General features: G+C 37.1%; 1 protein-coding gene across 36 annotated transcripts in view; it reads left to right on the top strand.

Annotated features, from left to right (window-relative positions):
* kcnma1a (potassium large conductance calcium-activated channel, subfamily M, alpha member 1a) overlaps positions 1-21,321 on the top strand; it is a 196,747-nt gene that overhangs the window by 162,870 nt on the left and 12,556 nt on the right. For 19 of the 36 annotated variants that reach the window (XM_038292992.1, XM_038292995.1, XM_038293010.1 and 16 more), the window contains 7 exons: positions 4,643-4,769; positions 6,165-6,389; positions 6,919-7,111; positions 12,088-12,201; positions 13,409-13,492; positions 16,520-16,650; positions 20,777-20,971. In XM_038292992.1, coding sequence (XP_038148920.1) covers positions 4,643-4,769; positions 6,165-6,389; positions 6,919-7,111; positions 12,088-12,201; positions 13,409-13,492; positions 16,520-16,650; positions 20,777-20,971 — 1,069 coding nt within the window. The remainder of the gene's footprint in view (positions 1-4,642; positions 4,770-6,164; positions 6,390-6,918; positions 7,112-12,087; positions 12,202-13,408; positions 13,493-16,519; positions 16,651-20,776; positions 20,972-21,321) is intronic. The other 17 variants (XM_038292997.1, XM_038293029.1, XM_038293016.1 and 14 more) reach the window with 1 other exon arrangement.

Below are 21,321 nucleotides of genomic sequence, written 5' to 3'. Positions count from 1 at the left end.
TTTACTCTGCTAGTGTGACACAAGAGCAAAGTAAATGGTCTGAAGTTTTAATTAGCTTTTTATTGGCTTTTCCCCCTCATTATAGTATTTTAAATCTGATATTTCTGATTTTTCTTTAAACATTTCTTTAGACTGCTGTCATGTTCATTGTTTATGCTGAAAATCCATTTGGATGATGAATTTTTGTAATCATTTGTAATCATTCGAGAAAAAGACCTAATTTAGTATTAAAACATATTATAATCCCATAAAATCTAAAGCTAAATGTAAATTCTTCCTTCTCCATTTTGTCCACAGATGCCTTATTGTTCTGTTTTTTTTTTCATATTCTTGCATTAGCTCTTTGTATGCTTGTTTTTGCTGTGCTCCCTTAGGCAGCGATCTTTTCTCTGCACTTTTGTGCCTGTGTGATTTTGTCCGGCATATTTGCCTGCATACCTCCCCCTCAGTTTGCCACAAAACAAGAACTTAATAAGCCTTTACACTTGCCAAACCATTAGCTCGACATAGAGTCATACCCCTCAGTCTAGTTTGCAACAAAGTACCATTTTAGGATGCCCTTGCTCAGAGGGGGGAAAAAAAAGAAGAAAAAGAAAAACACAAAAACAAGACACTGGCACATTTCCAGCTAACTGCTTGTTTAAAAGACTGTTTAGTTTGCCTAACTTAAAGTACAAAACCTTTTCTTCTTATCCTTCTCTGCTTAAGAGAAGGTCCCTGTTTGCCATGTAATATATGCATCTCTGCTTTGATCTCACAGTGATAATAATCTTTGCGAGTTATTTACTCAGTTTCCAAAACACTTCAAAGTGGTGTCAAAGTTTTCTCTGCTTTAGGGAGGTTTCTGTATACTGCTGGCTCTTGGGTAATGGCATGACAGGTCCTCTGTTATAGGTGTAGATTTTCTTTTCCTAGACTTTGCCCGTAGCAGAACATCACATTATCCATCGTATTCCACCCTCGCTGTTAACATATAACCACATATATATTAAACAGATTAACTTAACGAGGTGGATTTAAATGCACCGTCAAGAGTGATCGCTCCAGGGAAACTTTATTCAACAATCAAGGCGAGGGGAAAACACAATAGAGCGCTAGCAAGAGAGCCAACATACGTATCAAGTATATTTTTTTTTTTTTTACACTGCCTGAAGGTCTTTGTAAATAAATAATGATCAACAGATTGGCTGTGGGCTTTTGAAAAGTATGCCTTTGTCAGTTTGCATGATGGGGAAAATTTTCAAAGCGAGATGCTGCCTTCCTAGTTTGGCAGGGAGGGATTGGGGGAGCACGCCCATCCCCAGCCTGTGACTGCAGACTGATGCACTGGAATAACTCAACTCTGTTTGAAATGTATACAGTGGGAACGAGTTGGAAAGAAAGGGAGAGAGGGGCATGAGGTACTGCAGGGAGAATTGATATAAGGGAGTTGCTGCCCGTGCTCCTTAAAAGTGCCATTCAAAAATATTAAAGGTTCCTTCACTGTCTGCAAAAGCCTGGAAAGGTTTGAAATTTAGTTTGAGTGTTTTCAAGACGTTGATACCTTTTAAAAATGTCACTCATGATTCTGTATGATGAAATTAAATGTACTTTTTATTCTACTGTATGGAAATACAGAAAATATCATTTTTTGGGTCAATAAAATACCTATCCGTCTGTCCATCCATGCACACAGACACACATACATTAATACATACATGCATTCTGTCCATCCGTTTAACCATCTGTTGTTGCAGTTGAGTATCTAAAGACGGGCTTTAATAAAAATTTCTGCAGGAAATTCATAATTAACTTTTGTCATTTGAATGTAAAAACTGTTTAAAATGAATAAGGAACAATGCTAATTTCCCTCTAGAAAAATGTGAAGTTTGGTCATGGATGTAGGTAGAAGCCTGATTTCAGTATGAAAACTGAAACTAATATGTACTTTTTTATTTTCAAATGAGTTGTGCTTTTTGAAAAACACAATGTTGTATATTCTCATATAATACATTTTATCATGGTTTTAACACCTTTAAACATTTGAAATGGGACATGACTGACAACATCCACTATCAGAGGATATAACTGGCTCCTCCGCTGCTGATATCCCTTGGGCGTGGCCCTGTAGCACAGACATGGTGTCTGCTCTCCCAGAGCCTTGTGGTAGGTTCAGCCTGAGGCATGGAGAAAGAAGAGGAAGGAGGAGGAGGTGCACAGAGTCTGTGACAGACTGCCAGTCACACTGCTGACAGCTCTGTGAAAGATAGCTGTCTTGGCAGAGAGAGGTGGAGCGGCAGCCCGCCAGTCAGCTCCTGTGTGGAGGCGAGCTGAGCTAAGCAGATTGAAGTGACGAAGGGAAAGGTAGGGGGGGCTCGATGAAGTTGATTGGCGCAACACGGAGCTCTGGATGAAAGATTCAGGCTGAGTGTAAAAACACTAAATGCTGTCAGTGTTATTATCACCTGCTCTAACTCATAGAGGGGAGAAAGGGGAAAATGCTGGAAAGAGAGGATATCTAATTGACAGATTTCCCCCCCCCATTTTACTCCTGTTTTTTCTACAATTGGTTAAAGGGAAGAAGGGATGGTTATTAAGTCTAGTCATTGGATGGCAGTGTTGATAGAGGATTCAGAAAGTGATGGTGAGAGAGATGTATGTCAAACTCCTGAGAGGTTTTCTCCCATAATATTCACATGTCTCACAGCAGTTTTGTCTTTTAGAAGTTTGCAGCTGAAGCTCTCTTATACGGGTTCAGCAGTAAATATAATAACTTCTGCATCTTGCTTGTGAAAACGTGGGAACATATATTGTGCAAAGGACACAGAGTTACACTGTATACAACTCAACAGCCCACTGGTGTGGATTAAGCTTGTTTGACTGTGACATATTCAAATATTTATCTCATCATTTCAGAGAGCAAAATGAGATTAGGCAAATTCTTGAAATATTTAAAATTTGAGCCTGTCTGAGCATTTACTACTTGCTCGACATGGCATCGAGAACTGGAAATCAGGGTAAAAGCCAGTAATTGGTGTTGCATTGTCATGCCATTAAGTCTGTATCACTCAAACTTTTGTTTTTATTTTCCAATGTGAGCATTGGAAAATGACAATTTTATGATACTGTGTCTTTGGGGCCTATATGATTTAGAGGTAAAGATGCACCAATCTCAGACTTAGTAGCAAATAGTAATAGTGTCTGTTTTTATTCATTATACAAAGAGCTAAAAATTATGGCAAAATACTCTAATCTTTTTCCATAAATGTAAAATTTTCCAATCTTTAATAATTAAAAATAAGTAATTTTACAGCTAAATAAAGCAACGATTTATTAGAAAAACCTAAGCTACAGAGTGTCCCCTACTTTGCAAAAGTTTGTAATTAAAACCAAATAAAGGCAAGTTATGTCTCATGTACTTATTTGTTTGACACACTATAGCCCTATTATTATTATTTTTTTAAAATAAGGTGCACTCACTAAAATTAAATGAAAAAGGTCTTAGATTGTTAAACAATCGATTAAATTATTGTAACTCTGCATCTGAGAGGAAGGGAGTTTTTTTCCCTATGTGATTTTTGAAAATCACATAGGACTTACCGGAATTTTTTCCAAAGAAAGATGCTTTTTTTTTAAAGATTAAAATTTTAAACTATATTTGGTTACTTTTATAGTAAAAAAGTCCCAGTATGTATTCCCTGTAAGGCAAGGCAAGGCAAGGCAAATTTATTTGTATAGCGCAATTCAGTACAAAGACAATGCAAAGTGCTTTATATGATTAAAATATAGGAAGATAAAACAGAATCAAAGCAAGTAGAAAAAAATTAAAAATAAATAAAATAAAATAAAAAATGTAGAAACGAAAAAGAATATTAAAAACAGTTGGACTAAAGAAAATATGTTTTAGTTGAACTGTTTAACTAGAACAGTCGAAGGCAATCCTAAACAAATGTGTTTTTAGTCTTGATTTAAAGGAACTCAGGCTTTCTGCACTTTTACAGTTTTCTGGAAGTTTGTTCCAGATAAGTGGAGCATAGGAACTAAATGCTGCTTCTCCATGTTTAGGTCTGGTTCTAGGTATGCAGAGCAGGCTGGAGCCAGAAGACCTGTAGATTATGTAGACCTGTTACATAGAAATTTCCAAAAAACTAAAATTACCAAGTTTAGCATCTAATACACGATGTGATTGAACAGACAACCTGTTATACATTTTACCTTCTATCAGCTGCCAATGTCTAATTTTCTGTTTTTGCAGCCTTAATCAAAAGTCTAATGGCTTAAAGAGAACACAAAGTTTTCTTTCTGAAAAGTCTTTGGTGATTTTCTTTATTTTCTATTTCAAAATCTTACTAATCAAAGCTGATAAGTAATTTTCCTGTCATTATGACTTTTATAATGAATATTATTACTGTCAGTGTGAATTGATGGTACCTTTGTTGGGTGCATTTTCCATAATCTTATCTAATGTTTGTTCTTTAGTTTTCTCTGAATCCTGGCAACTTCCACTGTTTAAAGCATGTTGTGTGTAAAAGTGGGCAGTTTATTTCACCAGTTGGTGTTTTAGTGAATTTCTGTTTAGAACATTATTTTAACCCTTACTGTGCTAATGCATGCTGGTAATTAGTTTGCTTGCTGTTAAACAAAAGTATCATTTATTTTTCAGTCGACATGACCCCCTACTAATCCCTGGAAATGAACAAATTGAAAACATGGACATGAACGTGAAGAGGTATGACTCGACAGGGATGTTTCACTGGTGCCCTTCCAAAGAAATCGAGAAAGTCATCCTGGTAAGTAGAGCTGCAGCTTTGCACCAACAGTCCTGTAATATATAGATATAAAATATTTTGGTCCGGAGCAAATATTTCCCATCAATACTGCAGTAACAGAATACATACTAACTTGTACTGATAATCTTTTTTACTGCATCTCTGTTGTTTTAAGGTGAGTTTGTTTGTTTCCCTTTAATGTCTCAGTCTTTTCACACTTATCACCAAAGGGGTTTAATATGGCTTATATTTAATTTAGAAGAATTGAGTTGGGTTAGCCTCGGTGCAGTCACTATTTGAAAATAATCACAAGAAATTATTTTCAATAGCTGATAGAATTTGTGTTGCTTACACAATGTTTATTTTTTCAACATAGTTTTCAACCAATCTTCTAATAATTTTTTTTGTGAATTTTTACGGCACTAGTGGCTCATATTTTATGGACAGTAGGCAGACAGGAAAGGGGGTATGATAGAGAGGTAGAGACATGCAGGAAAGGACCACAGGCCAGATTTGAACCCGGGTTGCCCGCATTGAGTACGTGGGTTGTGTGTGCTAACCACTGCGCCACCAAATACACTGCAATAATTTAATAATTTGATTTTCACAGTAGTCCCAGTGAATTACCAGGGCAGCTTTTTCCAAAATTAACCTGGCAATGATGCAATGGATTTACTTAATATATAATGCAGGTGACATTAATGCAAAGAATAAATCTTTAACAGATTAAGCCGACCTATATTAGTTTTGGGGTATCTAATTAAACATGGTAGCTAATTGATAGGCAAGAGAGAAAGGTTGAACTGCTAGTGTTATGACTGTCTGACAGTCTTGTTGTTTCTTGTCTCACTGAGGGATTTTGAAGTTTGTTAAGAGTAGCAGGAATGTTCATATATCACCGGGACTTGGTGATGTATGACAGTTCAAGCTATCATGAAAAAAGTACTTGCTTGCCTGATTCAGTGCTTGATAAAATGCTGCCAGCTGGTTGGTCAGTGATGCTGCTGTTCCAATGGTTAACAACATGTAGAAGTAGTCAGGACTGTTGTTCAGCAATGCATCGCTACAAACATTTGTGTAAATGTTTGTCCAACGTAAACATATTAGGCTTTATTTACACAATAAGTGTGCCCGTAAATAAGAGGGTACTTTATTAGATCTTGACCCATAAATTGCCTGGTTAGTTTTACCCAGTAAATCCGTTCTGCTTTATTCACACATAACCCTGACCCAGTAAATTAGCAGTAAATATCTGGGTAAGGTTATGTTATAGTGTCTTTATTTATCTGGTAAGAATCATTTTTAAGCACACTGTCTAAATTAGATAGTCTCAATCATTGTTTCTGTGACACTTTTTACCCCTTTTCCTTATATTCTCCTCTCCCTTATCCACCCATCCCCTTCTTTTCCCGTCAGACCCGAAGCGAAGCCTCCATGACTGTGCTGAGCGGCCATGTAGTGGTCTGTATATTTGGGGATGTCACGTCCGCTTTGGTGGGGCTGCGAAACCTGGTGATGCCTTTAAGAGCCAGCAACTTTCACTATCATGAACTTAAACCTATAGTGTTTGTGGGCTCGCTGGATTACCTTCGGAGAGAGTGGGAGACTTTACACAACTTTCCCAAGGTCTCCATCTTACCTGTGAGTGCTCAGTTGGTACATTTTGATTTAGACACATATTGAAATCCTGAGGGAGTGCTATCAATTTGACACCGTCACACACGTTGCTTGATTGAAAGATCACTGCATGACAGCTCAGTTAACTGCCTTGATCTAGAGCAGAGACACATCCTGCATATCCAAAGTAGAGTTTATGAGTGCTGCAACTGCAGTGCCCATCACAGATGGCATGGCTTGGTGCCTTGGAGCTTGTTAGGCCAGGCTTGACTGATGATCAGAGGAGAATCCCAAACACAGCCCTCAGCACAGGCTAGCCTTTATATTAGTCCATGTCTATGAATCTCTAATGCCTGGTTAGATCAGTGGAATGTCATTGCCTCAAAACAAGAATACTTGTTAACTAATTTCCCAAAGCTCCACTCTGCTCACTTCTTAAATTTGTTTTTCTCTCCCCCATGTCTTTCTGTTCTATTTTTTTTCCTCTCTCTCTGTCTCTTGCCCTCTCTCTGGCGGTCTCGCTCTTTTTCTCTGTGTTCTTCTCACCCTGAAGGGTACACCATTAAGTCGGGCAGATTTAAGGGCTGTCAACATCAACCTCTGTGACATGTGCGTAATACTGTCAGCCAATCAGAACAATATCGAAGATGCCTCTCTGCAGGATAAGGAATGCATCTTGGCATCACTCAACATCAAGTCTATGCAGTTTGATGACAGCATCGGGGTCTTACAGGCTAATTCCCAAGGTAAGGAGCGTCCTATTAGACATCATGTACACTGTTGCCCAAAGGGGACAGGTAGTGGCAGGGAGGGAAGATGGTAGTCAAGGATGGAAACAGAGAGGAGGAAAAAATTGGGCGGGGATCAAGCTGCCACACTGTAGGAAGGAATATAGAGTGCTAAATGTTCTTAATAAAATTCTATGCAAGTCCACTGTATCATCCATAGACAGACAGCAATGCAGCTCATGATGATGTGCACACTGAAAACCTTGTGTTGATTGCTTTGTCAAACCTTTAAAGTTCACGTCTTGTAATTTTCTGATGATTTCAATGTTGTCTCTGGTAATTAAATGCTTCTAACCCTCTCTGATAATACTTTTTAATGATGTAATCAACATGACTGTGCCGTTTGATGTTGTTCCCCCCGATACAGAGTCTGGCAGATCGTCTGGAACAGATTGTTGATGTTTGCAGACAAACATATGAACCTGGCATCCCATCAGGCCTCATCATCATTAAGCAGCTAGTACAAATCACCAGGCAGGCCAATTCAGCTGCTCCTCATTAGTCACAACAAAACAGCGACACATGCGGGCACACGCTTCTCGCGTCCGTGTGGGTGTGTTTACACCCATTTAGACACACACTCAGATTCATGCCAAGGCAATCTGTGCAGAGACACTCACACACAGGTACCCCTCAGTGTATGTTTACCTTGAAAGCCATTCCTCAAGCTCAGCGCAATGTGCACCAACTCAACAGAGATGGTGTCTCGAGTCTCTCACATAGATTCTTGTTGCTCTATTTTGCGCTCGGGTGTGTGTTTATGGTTGTGTACCTTTGTGTTGGCCTGCAATGGACTGGCTATCTGTTCACTGTGCACCCTGCCTTTTGTCCGCACCATGACCCAGCGGGACAAGCAATAGAAGATGGTTGGAATTCACAACACTTGAGGCACCTAAGCATTCAATTCATCAAACCATACAAAGTGGTTAAGAAACAAAAGAATTACTTCAATTGTTGCAGCTCCAAAGCATAACTTAGAACAATGATTTGTGTTAATCTTTTTACTGTTGTAAGTGCTATAAAAAAACAAAAATGTCTTTATTTTGTAAGAAACATTTCCACATGTTTAACTAAAATAGCAGTGGTATTGTTTTTACCAGCCACGAGTGAGTGATTAGCCTTCAGTGGCAGTGCCACCAAGGACCAATAAGCAGCAGGCAAACCTCAGAGCTGTTGCTCTGGGGAGCAGCACTCACAGAGAGCCTCCTCTAGGCGAAAGCTCATTGGATGTGGCACCTCTCCCCAGATCGATTCATGGAGCTGGAGGTTATCAATAACTGCGTCTTACACGAATTATCCATTTAAGAAAACACACTTTCACAGTGACATGCATTCATGCATACACAAAATATGGAAAATGCACTAACACACCCAAATGCTGCTATTGTTCAGGGATTCCTTCCTTCTGGCTTTTCTCCCATTCAGACCCTATCTGTGGAATTTGGAAGGTGCAAATGAATAAGTAAACATGTGCTTTCCTGGGGGAGAGCTTCTCACGCTGCTTGTAGAATGTAGTCAACCACAGAGCATAGCTGTGCCCGCGGGGCAACAAGGATTCGGGGGTATGTAACCCAGATCTCACTTGTCTATAGTAGACAGTAGCTCAAGATGCACCATTTTGCAGCCTCTCACAATGAAAAACAATGTAATAGAGAGGATTTTGTGTAATAAAGCTGCTTTAATACTTTGGGGGAGAATATTTTGTTGAGCTAATTTCATAAAAAGGATATGAAATGTATGAGGTCCTTGAAAAACATACAGAATTCAATTTAATTAAAGCTAAGAAGCCAAGTTATGAAGGGCTCTGCACTCAGACCTTTGACTTTATTTATTTGCTGAAGATGCAATATTTTTTAGGGTAATATGCTAATGCTTCATGTTGAGATTAAATTCTCTAAGGTAATTTAGTAGAACTGCAGGTTGCTAAGACAAGGTAACACATTTAGACTCTCAATAAAGACATCAGGCTCTCTGGAGCTTACCAGCTCATACCGAGTTGCAGCTTTTAGGTTGTAACCCTAACATGTTTTTGAAAGCAACACAGCAGTAGGCCCCTGTTCCCCACCAGCATCAGAATCTAGTGTTTGAGCTACACAAATCGGAGGCTTCTTCTACAACTTTGCACTGTCTTCAGTTTTGCTATGATAAACTGTTATGGTAGCATTTACGAGGCAAAGACAAAAAAAAAAAAACAACTAACTTGCTATCACTCTCCTTGGCTTTAAGGATATTGACGGTCTGATGTTGGAGCTTATGCTCCCTGGCTGACTCGCATTGTCATACTTGGTTTAATAATTGGTATAACCAATGTAGAGATCAACTAGACTTCAGTTCAGTGTTGCTTTCTACCACATCCTAAACTACTCGCATCTTTTCATTTCAAAGGCCTGAAAGCTCTCTTTTGTAATGTGAGCAGCATATTGAGGTTTTTGACAAGGAAAGAACACACACCCCACACACACTCACACACACATATACACGCACGGAATCTGCAATCGTTTTGAAACTTTGTGACCTGAATATATTCCTTGCCTTATGTTTCCATGGCCATGGCACTATAAGGTGACATTTTGCTGTAGTCAGCACTAAATGATGGATGTCAAAACACAGGTGATGCATTATGCATATAGCATTACAGATTTAGGGTGTTTACTTGTCACTTTGAGAAAATGCAAAAATGTGAAGTCATGTGAATTCTTACTCCTGTCACTTGTGCTTATATTTCATGGTTCTGTGCTGCACTATAAAAGGTTTTCAGGATCCACTTCACCAATTTTATCGTAACAAAATGAACAACATATAAAATTTATGCTTGCCCATAGATGGAGAGATGTGAATGCTAAATTTGTCTTTGCTAACCTCTAAAAGCACAGTAACTATTGCAGTTTTTAAGGAGGCACCTTGTTCACTTATCTGACTTTTTTTCCCCTTCTGAAAAATCTACACACTTAAATTGTGCTGAAAGTAACATAAAAGCCAAAGGTTGAGTAAGCTGATGTAAGCACTATGTATAACAATACAGACACACAGTTCTTATTGACATTGCAGTTTAGATGATGCCCTAGCAGTAAAATATATCTAATACTGTTGTAGATTTCCTTGCCTTCAGTTTTTTTTTATTATTATTATTCATTACTAAATCAAAAAAATAGTCACTACTTTGCAAGGAAAGGCAGCATATAAAGGGTATGAGTATTTAAGATTTAAAAAAAAATACTGTATGGAAGACCTAAACGATAAAAAATTAAATGATTTTAAAAGTTTAAAACAACTAATGGAAATGAAAATCCTGGTTTCTGTCGAGCATCATCAGTTTAAGTGAGGGGTTATCATGAAAACAAATACAAAGATTTGAGGTAAAAGTCTGTTATAAATGCCCTTATATTGAAAATTCGGTGCTACAGCTTAACTTTCTGCTAAGGGAAGTAAATATACATATTCATAACATTAATTAGTCAAGAAAACTCCCAAATTCATTGCAAAACTTGCACAGATATACTTCAATTACATTTTCAAACATCTTTAATAGTTTACTGTTACATTATTCAGTCACCAAATGGATAAACACTAAATTGTATTATTGTTAGAACTAGTCCATCCCTTTTTAATCAGAAAATTAGAGTTGATTTTGACATTTGTTCGACAGTCATTTTACTACATTTAATATTAGTTTAGTAAATAGTAAAAATAAAAAAATAAAAATGTTTAACTGGTCGGAAGATGAGCACCTGCATGCTGCTGAGCTACTTTGAAACTAATTGACATTTATGACAGGTATATGCAATGAAGAATCAGGTCACAGCAGTTAAAACAGTAAAACTGTAATGTACAGTGCTTTAAATATTCTGTAAAAGGATTTGATATGTGGTAGTTAGAAAGGGTTAGAATACTGTATTATTATTGTATTAGTTATGCATTTTCTGTTTTAGGTGGTGCTGTGCTCAACTTTTTATATTTTAAATTGCAAGATTTTTTATATTTTAAATTTCAAGATCTTCTTTTTTTATATTTAATGATGGAAAATAATTGAGACTGAGTTGAAATAAATTAGCAACAATTTTTGTCCTTTTTCATTTGCAAAACTGCTGGCAATTAAATATTTCTTAAAACTCACTCTAAGCTGAATAATTTGTTGTATCAAAAAAGACACACACAAAAAAAAGAACATCCAAGCTCGAAAGGCCCCCATTGTTAATTAATGTGATGATGAAAAAAATGAAACACAACTATTAAATCTACAAATAAATGTATGGTAATTAATTTGTTTTTGATCACTGATAAAACACAAAGCCTCGATAAACCATATAAATCTGTTTTATCTGACAAGCAGGGCTCACACTGTGATACAGACAAGCTGATTTGTCTGATGTTAAAAAATGCTGTCAAATTTAATGAATAAGATATTATGGTCTGTTTGTTGAGTCATGGTGACATTTTTATGTTAATAGTTGACATGCTTAATTATAAAGAATTCTGCATTGTAATACATAATTTCCCTTATTTTCTAGCCAAAATGTTTCTATATAAACATGCTGACAAATTATTGACCTCTTGGATTGTTGCATTTTTAGAACTGTGTGAACCATTTCTAGCTTTAAAACTATATTTCTTTAAGTGCTTGTGTTATTTTTATTTTTTTTGTTATTCTTTGCTAAACTGTAGTAATAATAATGATAAAACTTAATTTCATTAGCAAAATATTGAGAACAACTTCTTATTTCTAACTTTACCCTTAAAGGGCAAAAAAACTTCAATATTGAAATGAGAAGAGGACAAAGATTTAACTATCGGTACATAAAATGAGCAATGCATTCATTCAGCATCAGAATAACATGACTTTTGAAAAAAAGTCCTTTAATCTTTGTTTATTAACAGGTTTGTCTTGCTTGATGAGAAATTATTCAGACATTTCTCTTTTTTTGTGTTGCGTTCAGGTTTCACGCCTCCTGGAATGGACAGGTCATCTCCAGACAGCAGTCCAGTACATGGCTTTGTGCGTCAGGCTTCGGTAACCACCGGATCCAACATCCCCATCATCACAGAGCTAGGTAAACCAGTTTCCACCCACCTCTGACACACATACTGCATGGTATACCTTGTAAACTAAACTCAGCTCATAATTCATCCCCAGAACATCAACAAACAGATCTGATAACAATTCAACTCACTCTGCATTCAAAAGTTCCGACTCATTCAGTGTCTGATTGACTGAGGAATGCATTGTCCGGAATTTTTGTCTACCTCTAGTTTTTTTTTTTGTTTTTTTTTCCTACATTACCCGATTTGCTTAGGTGCTTTTAAATGACAAGTTGATTTGAAGATGTCAGACGGGCACTTTTAGGACAAAAGCTCCATCTCTTGCAATTTGTTCACTAATGGATAAGGGAAACTCAGCCGGATGGAGAGGGTGAAAGAGGGAGAAAAGGTAGGAGGACAAAAAGTGCCTTGGCTGCAAAATATGTCCATTTATTAATAACAATGCCACTGGTTGTATTCCCATTGGTGATGGGGACTCATGAAACTTTCAGATCTCTAAGGGCCTTCTGAAACACCAGAGACCAGCCACTTTGTCTCCCCTGACCCAATTAGGGAGCAGTGGAGCATGAGGCCAGTGAAAAAAAGACCAGAAAGAGAAAGCTGCTACCTAATGCTACTTGCACCATGCCCAGTTCCTGAAGTGAGGTTCTCCCATTACACTTGCTGACCACTCAAATGATCGCCCAAACCAGATAGTCGGGTTGGAGTCCCATACTTGAGTGGTAGCAAGCACTGGCGTTGTGTTGCTACATGCTTTCTGGCAAGCGTCAACTCAAGACGTGATAACATTGTTTCCTATAGTTGAGGAACGAGCAGAGAGAGGGGAGAGTGGCTGCATGTCACACTAGTACCATATGCTGTAATTACATTGTCATATCTTCAAGTTACAGAGCCAAGAGCAGATTAAAGCTAAGTCAAATGAAAAACAGTCTCTATCAAAGGTGCATGATCAATTTTGTTTGCATGGTGTGTGAAGAAGGTTTGTTAGTGGATAAGACATTGTTTATCCCTTGCACTGTGCTACTGTGATAAACATGACTGTGGTTTTAACTGGTTAGTGCTATGACACCTATGGATTTGATATGCTCTTTAATCCTTAGACATTGGAGAACCATGAGAGTCGGCACAACAATACTGAGACAATAAAAAAAAAAAAAGCGTTTGAACCTGTTTCAATAACAGCGTCTCTCCTCCTCTGTACTGTCTCATCACCATTAGCTAAACCTGGCAAAATATTGCCACTGGTTTCTCTCAGTCAGGAAAAAAAAAGTGGAACCAGCATACAAATGATAACAGAGCTGGGTAAGCTGAGCCTTTGTCTGCTGCTGCCATTAGTCCCTTGCACCACTGCTCGTCTCCTCATCAGCTTGTCTTGATTTATCTTGCTGCACTCAAGGCTACCGTTGCTCCCATGGCTGCACTTAAAAAACACAAAAAAATTGTTGAAATTGACATTCTTTTTAATTATTTTTCCCCCTTTTTTGTCTGGAGTGCATCACTAGGCCTTTGATCATGGACATCTGTGTGGCTGTTTTCATAGCAACATGCTGCTCTGCACCTTTGTTCTCCTCCGGTTACTCTACATTATCTCTTGCACGCCAGGCTGCCCCCACCCTCTCCACCAACTCACCTTTCACTCCTTTGGTCGAGGCCTATTTGGTTCATATTCTTTTTGACTGACATTGTAGTGCCACATTGTATAGAAAACCAGTGATAAAATGTGGAAAATCTGACGAAAAACAACCAGTGATGCATGATATATTGGAATTATTATCAGATTCAGACAATTGTAGTCATTTTTTGACATATTGTAGTGGTTACGCACTATATGTAAAATTGGGCTCATATCATTGACCAATATTCATTTCTGTATGTATGTGTTTTGGGACACGGAAAAAAGTGGGTTTGCCATATGTTTATTTTATTTATTTTTTTATGGGGGCTCTGCAGTGTCTTTCTGGACCAGAGAAATTATGTCAACTGTATTAATATCTGATATCATTATCAGTCTAAATGTTTATATTGTCTCCATAGAAATAATTAGCATTTTTATTATACAGATTCATTTCACACAGATTTGTACTTTTCGAGAAATTAATCTAAACCAAAAATCCTTTTTTCATTTAATACAGATATTTTAGCCAGCTTAACATTATGTACATGTACTATAAAGTATATGCAGAATATCGACACATTGTGAATCTGAAATGGGTTTTACTTTAAAATCCTTATGGGGCAGTGATAGCTGCTTGTAATCGCTTTATTTCACCACAATTTTTCCTTCCACCCACTTTAAATTAAAATACTTGTACATAGCACTCTGTGAGCCAACTAGCTTCTTTTTCATTGATCTTTTGTGCCTTAATCTTTCTTGTGTTAAGTAAACCCTGATGGCTAGAACTATACTGAACAGAAAAATATATTTTTTGCAAGTAAGTTTTTTAATTTACCCAAGATTTTCAACATTTTGACACTCATGGACCTATAAGTCAAAACCAACAGAGATGATACTCCGACAAATCTGTGTGTAAGAAATGTATATACTGCAATGTGGAAGCTTAATTTTGAATAAAAGTCACTTTTGGTGATGTTCTAGTTTATTTAGATTAGCCTGTAATGTTGGCACTTCAACCAATAACCCATAACACTGCCTCTAAAAGGATACAGTGAAAAGCTGTTTTTTTTTTTATTTATTTTTTTTTACACCAAGCCATTCAGTTCACTCAGCAGAACACGTCTACACCTGATGTCGATGTGGTAAAACTGTGTTGTCACTTGACTTTAATTTGAATTTCAGGGAACTGGTAAACATGTAAGTTTCTCAGATAATGATGATGTGACAAACGCATCCATCAAGGAAAACTCTTCAAACAAAAGCATGATTTTATTAATGCATGCTGTCCTTATGTGATTATGTGATGTAATAGCCATTTTTAAAGTCACAGTTTAAAAGCTTTGAAGTTTGCCATCATTATCTCTACATCTGTCAAAAAAGAGCATATCTCTCTCTCTATTATATATATATATATATATATATATATATATATATATATATATATATATATATATATATATATATATACATATCTATCTATCTATCTATCTATATATATATATATATATATATATATATACATATATAAAATAACAAAGAGTACTAAAAGTGGCATAATTTCTGCAATGGCTACTACTCTGTATGATTTAAATGCTGTTGAGAAATACCTAAAGAAAACATTTCTAAAGCTGTATGTGAAAATGTCCTGCATGTTAAAGTATGTAAAGGAAGCCTTCCTTCATATTAAAGATTCAAAATATCATAAATGCATAGCTCCTTTTACATCTATTGGAGCCTCTGAACAAGACATAAAAACACATTAAATTAATTCAGATTTTTTTGCAGCAGCATAATCTCACAATGAAAAATGGAAAGAGAATCAGCTCTTTGAATTGTTTAAGCTCAGTGAAGGAAGAGCTTATTCATAAACAGTATGTTTATGTACATAATAAATGTACTCATAGTTCTTTTAAAAGTGGAGGCACTTATATCTTAGGACTTCCTGTTTTCCTGTAATAGAAATATGATCTTAAACAGTGACCTATTTCTTTAAGCCACTCTCAAACCAGGAAAACTAAGAGTATATGCTTGGCTATTTCATTTAGGCAAATTTGCGTTTAACATTATATGCCAAGAAATTAAAATAGTTCAAACTTAGCTATATCTATCACCAGAGTAATGAATAAAAAGTTTAAATTATCTGCAGCTTGAGCAAATGAGCCTGAATTATGACACAATTTCATGGTTCCTAAACGGTTTGAAGAGGTCTGGAAATATTAAGACTTCAATAAAGTTATTTCCTAAATATAAATTTAAATAAGGGAAATAATTAATTTATTCTTTCCATTGTGCAAAAGTTGTAACTATCAAACCATACGAGTTTATACTGCCTTCACACACAATGAAGGTGACAGTGATTGAGACTTTAAAAAAATCAATAGCAGTGTCAGAAAACTGCAGCAGCTTTTTTTGATGTGAGATTATGCTACTACTACTGCTGCTCTTATTCTGTTTGTCTACACAAAGGGATTTGTTGAAGGTACGCTTCATAAAAAAAAGTTAGATAATTGCAGCCATTTAGTAGATTTTTTTCCCTCATGTTTTAATTTAGGATTTTTAAAAGAGGACACTCTTCTAATATAACTAAAATACCTAAAGTAAAGGTGAACTAAGAGTCATACATTTATGAATTCTTAGATATATGTGGTATATGTCTGTTCGGATTAGCCCTCAGTTTGACTTTTTGTAATTCAGCCTTTTCCTTTGTCTCTCAGTGAATGACTCAAACGTTCAGTTCCTGGACCAGGATGATGATGACGACCCAGACACAGAGCTCTACCTGACTCAGCCCTTTGCCTGCGGAACCGCCTTTGCAATCAGTGTACTCGACTCCCTAATGAGTGCGGTAAGCTTTTAAACACTGCTAAACCTCTGGGATAAAATATGTCAGGGTTTTCTACTGCCTATTGTGCCATCTTGTACTGTCTGTAACAGCAATTTCAAAGTAAAATTAATTAAAAAAAATAAAATAAAATGAAGATAAATTGCTGAACTTGAGAGACACTACTGTTAGAGTAAAATGCTGCCAATACATTGCATTTCTAGCGCCTGGGAGATTTGGTGAATTGATTCTGCTGCCAGCTTTTTGGGGTCTAAAACAACATTTGCAATATAGATATCATGAACTTTATTAAGGATTCTTATAATTGGGATGACACCAGCTATGATAGACTTACAAACCCTCTTCCATCATCTTGACAACAGAATCACATCACCATGGATGAAATTAAAAAGGTGATGGGAGAAAATCTTTTGTAAATTCTTTCCTCTGCATCTCATGACCACCTATAATTCTTTCCCTCCCCATTCACTGGTGTGATGACTTAATTCCTGCAGTCCTTTGGCTGAATGAGAGGTTAGAAGGCCGAGTGGTGCTGAGCTGTGCGGGGAGTAAAACAGGCGTCAGCTTTAGTCTGAAAGTGGTCAGAGGTGAAGCCGGCTAATGGACACTGCTCATCCATCATGAAGCTCTGCAGGCCTGTCAGGGGCCCAGAGAGAGGTGCTGCCACTCTGGCCTCGCTGCCGAGTGACATCGGCTGTCTTAGCACAAGGAAAAAGCTGGGCACGAACAGCTTGAAGGACAAGTGAACCAGACACCTAGAGAGCGCAGTCAAACTGGTGTCCCTAAGGAGAACAGAGATATTGTTCAGTGTGTAGAACAGCATTCACAGAAGAACAGTTTAAGTACTTCTGCTTTATTTCGTAAAAACTCTGTGAAACCAGATGGGTGTTTGTATTCGATGTGAAAAGAAAAAAATAGATATTGATCAGTTTTGTAGACATAGGATGAATAAATTAGAATTGTAATGTAGTAGAAAAAGTGTAGAAAGTTTTAGTTTTCTTTATTTAAAAAAATATGTGGCATGCATATTCATTCAGCCGCTGGTTTTAGTCTGACACAGCTAAATCAAATTCACTGTAAACAACTGGCTTTGAGGTAGGAGTTGGAAGAGGGAAGCTCGCTGTGAATGAACCCAAGTTCTGTTTGCCAGAGGCAATCCAGGGGAACTATTAAAGGCATATAAGAAGGTGGTTTGTTTTGTTCCTTTCCTCTTTACAGGTATTTTTGCACATAGAATGTTGGTTCTTCACAATACCGGTAATGGAATATACTGACATTTGTGATGGTCAGATAAGAATCCCTGTTGTGGGAAAATGAGTAAAAAAAGCTTTGTAACATTTTTTATGATCTTTTCTATTAAGACTACCACACGTTGTTTTAATGTGCAAAGAACAAAATTCCCTGCGTGTACGAACTTGCAATTGAGTGAGCGCACTTGTGGGCTTTTCTGGTTTCAACAATGAGCCCACACAAAATAACAAGCCACTCTCCCACTATGGAACACATTTATAGCCATTTAATCATTTTCACCTCTAAAAACAAATGGTTACCCATCATTATTTTCATTCAGATTTGCATCATCAAATATGTATCTGGACTAAATTCTGTTGCAATGACTTATCAGGAGGAACGTAGCCTGCAAAGTCAATGAGTTGATGCAATCAGATGGTTCCCCTCAGATAAAGCACTTTTAAGAAATTTGACTGTATGATCTGATTTAAATGTCTCTGGTAGAGTGCCTCAAGTTGCGTTTTGAATTGGCACTATATAAACAAACTGAAATGACTGATATTGAATAAACAATGTCATGATTAACAAAAATGTAAAAGTGTGTGTAATGAAAATTGTGAAAGGATGGAAATCTATCCATATTGCCTGCACATAAACATAAAGAGAGATGGGGCTGTTACTCCCTTGGAGCAAACCTGTAATCCATCTTGTGTGAGTTATTGAGAAGGAGAAGATGGAACAGGAGCTGGGCTTGAATGAGTTTTGGAATATTATGGTATATGATAGAGGTGTCCAATGCCTGTCCTGCAGATTAGATCTGTCATTTTTTTCAACACAACTGATTTCAACTTTTGACGGTATTAAAGGGATTTTAGAATTGCTATGATCTGAATCAGGTTTGTTAAAGCAGGGAAACTTAGAAAGGAAACAAACAAAAAAGCCCCCAAAGAACACGGAGAACACTGGAGAACACCATTATTCAGATCATTGTTACAGAACAGGGCTAGTCTCTTCCTGGATCCTGTTCTTTTCTCGCTGTTCTTCCTAGAAGTAACAACAGCAAGAAAAGCAAACTTTTCTAAGCTTATCTAAATATGGAGCGACAGCTAGCCATAGGTAAAGCCGTAAAGCTTTACCTATGGCTATATTGACGATTTATACCAGCGTATGTCTGACGTAAGAAAATTCTGCCAGAAATGCTGACATTTCTTGGATAAGTTATGGCTCAGTTTTGTACTGTATAAGTTATGAGCACGCTGAGGTACGCTGAAACACGCTGGTACACATCAACATATGGCAAATATGTCGAGAAATTTTGAGCATTCTCAAAAATTTCCCGAGGTATGCCAGCGTATGCTCATACGTTGGGCAGTAGTTACAGGTTATCTGATCGTTGACATGCGTTAAGTGTAAGTTACTCATGAGTCTAGGTGTCTAGCTTATCCAAAACCTATGAGTAACTTGTGCATAACTTCTAACTATCTTTTTATTATGTTATCTACTGTATAATGGTGTATTAGCGGCATTTTGGTATAAAAGAGTTCACAGGAGGAAACAGTCAGTTCTCCTCTAGACTTCATCATCATAGGGTGAGCGCGACTACGACCAACAAACATCCCAGCAGACATGACGCTGAATCTGCTGTGACTGCAAACCTAATTTGTTTATTTTTATTTATTTTTTTGGCAGGTATAAACAGCAGCTAGTTTAATATGGCAATCTTTTTACGCAGACTGGGCGCCTCCGGGGGTATCACTGTTCCCTTCAGGAGCACCGATGTGGCTGAGGGGAGCAGCTATTACTGATGCTATGCCCAAAATTGAAAAAACACATAGAAAGTTCAGCATATGCCAGCATTTTAGGAGATTCTGGGACGTCCGGCATACGCTGTCTAAATCTGGATTTATTCTGATTTAATATCAGCACCTTCTGGCATCTCTTTCTGATATTTTCCTTAATCATACAGTGTTTAAAGTGTTTAAATTCATACTCAATGCAGAGGAAAGAAGAGTTTAGTATTTTCTGACAATTATAAAGTCCATACATTTTTGACAAAGGCAGAGAGATAAGCAAAAGGAATGATCAACTTGTTGATATCAAAAATGACTCTTAACATTTGCTTTTGTATGATTCAAAGATATATTTGTCAATTATTTCAAATAAAATATGTTGGGAAAAAAAGTTAATTTGATTTTATTGCTCAGCTTTTGATGTCCATAGAATTTGTAGCCCAGGTAACACTTGAGTAAAGTGCGATATCGGTGCAACGTGCAATAGCCATTGGATTTGCTGATTTAGAAGTGATGTTGTTGATGAAGCAAAGTATGAAATATGTTCTCTCAATTTAATGCATTCACTGACTGAAAAGAAAATGCAAACTGATTTTAGAAAACACTGTGTGACAGTGGTTTAATGAGATTCAGGAATGAATACTTTGGACTTGGCTATCTACTGCATTTTATATGCAAGGCATTCTTATTTGACACTGACCTTTTGGGCTATTCTATGACCTCCAATTCTCCCAGTGGGACTTTCAACTTCTGTGAATCTTCTTGCTCCACTTTATGATATGTAGGGTCCTATATAGGTGCTTAGTTTATGTTTTTTCTTAAACCAGCTCTATGAAGAGTACACTAAAAGAAACAGAAGCTAATTATTTTTTTTATGTGATAGACATAATTTGAGAATAACACATATTTAAGTTTTCATTCAAAGAAAGACGGGTGAAAAATACTGTTCCCTAACCACATTAGCTCATTTTTTTTTTCAGATCTTTACTATTAGACATGGTGAAGGTCAAAATAACTGGCTGTTTCTTACCCTTCTTCTGATTTAACACCTCATCTGGTAGTGGGGGAGTCTTTCTTTCTAACCGAAATCCCATCTGTGTTCTCTCCAGACATACTTCAACGATAACATTCTCACACTAATCCGGACACTAGTCACTGGAGGAGCCACGCCAGAGCTCGAGGGCCTGCTAGCTGAGGAAAACGCTCTCAGAGGAGGCTACAGCACGCCACAGACGCTTGCCAACAGAGACAGGTGTCGCGTTGCCCAGCTGGCCCTGTATGATGGCCCGTTTGCTGACTTAGGGGTAAGCAAATGCTTTGAGTGGAAATGACAACATTTCGGCATTACCTGGCAGCACACATCTGGCTGCCTTTGCTGTTCATCACAATCCTTAATCCTATGTGAACAAAAGTAATCACAAAAAAACAGGCCTCAGTAGGCGGCGAACACTTCAAAGGGGACAAGAGTCCTATAAAGGAAACATTGCTTCCAACTAGTTTTATCAGGTTTTATTGTTACTCAGGTTTTATTGTTACTCAGAGCTGCTTTTTTTTTTTATACAATAAATTATGTCACAATGCTGATTGCTTCAGTCTCCAGAGGTAAAAGTTGGCATTAACTTTGAATCTGAAGAAGATAAGCATAAAATATCTT

Source organism: Cyprinodon tularosa, unplaced genomic scaffold (genome assembly GCF_016077235.1).
Source record: "Cyprinodon tularosa strain WSP-4 unplaced genomic scaffold, ASM1607723v1 ctg32, whole genome shotgun sequence".
Taxonomy (NCBI): Eukaryota; Metazoa; Chordata; class Actinopteri; order Cyprinodontiformes; family Cyprinodontidae; genus Cyprinodon; species Cyprinodon tularosa.
Note: the sequence above shows the minus strand (reverse complement) of the source record. Positions and strands in the feature narration are given on the sequence as shown.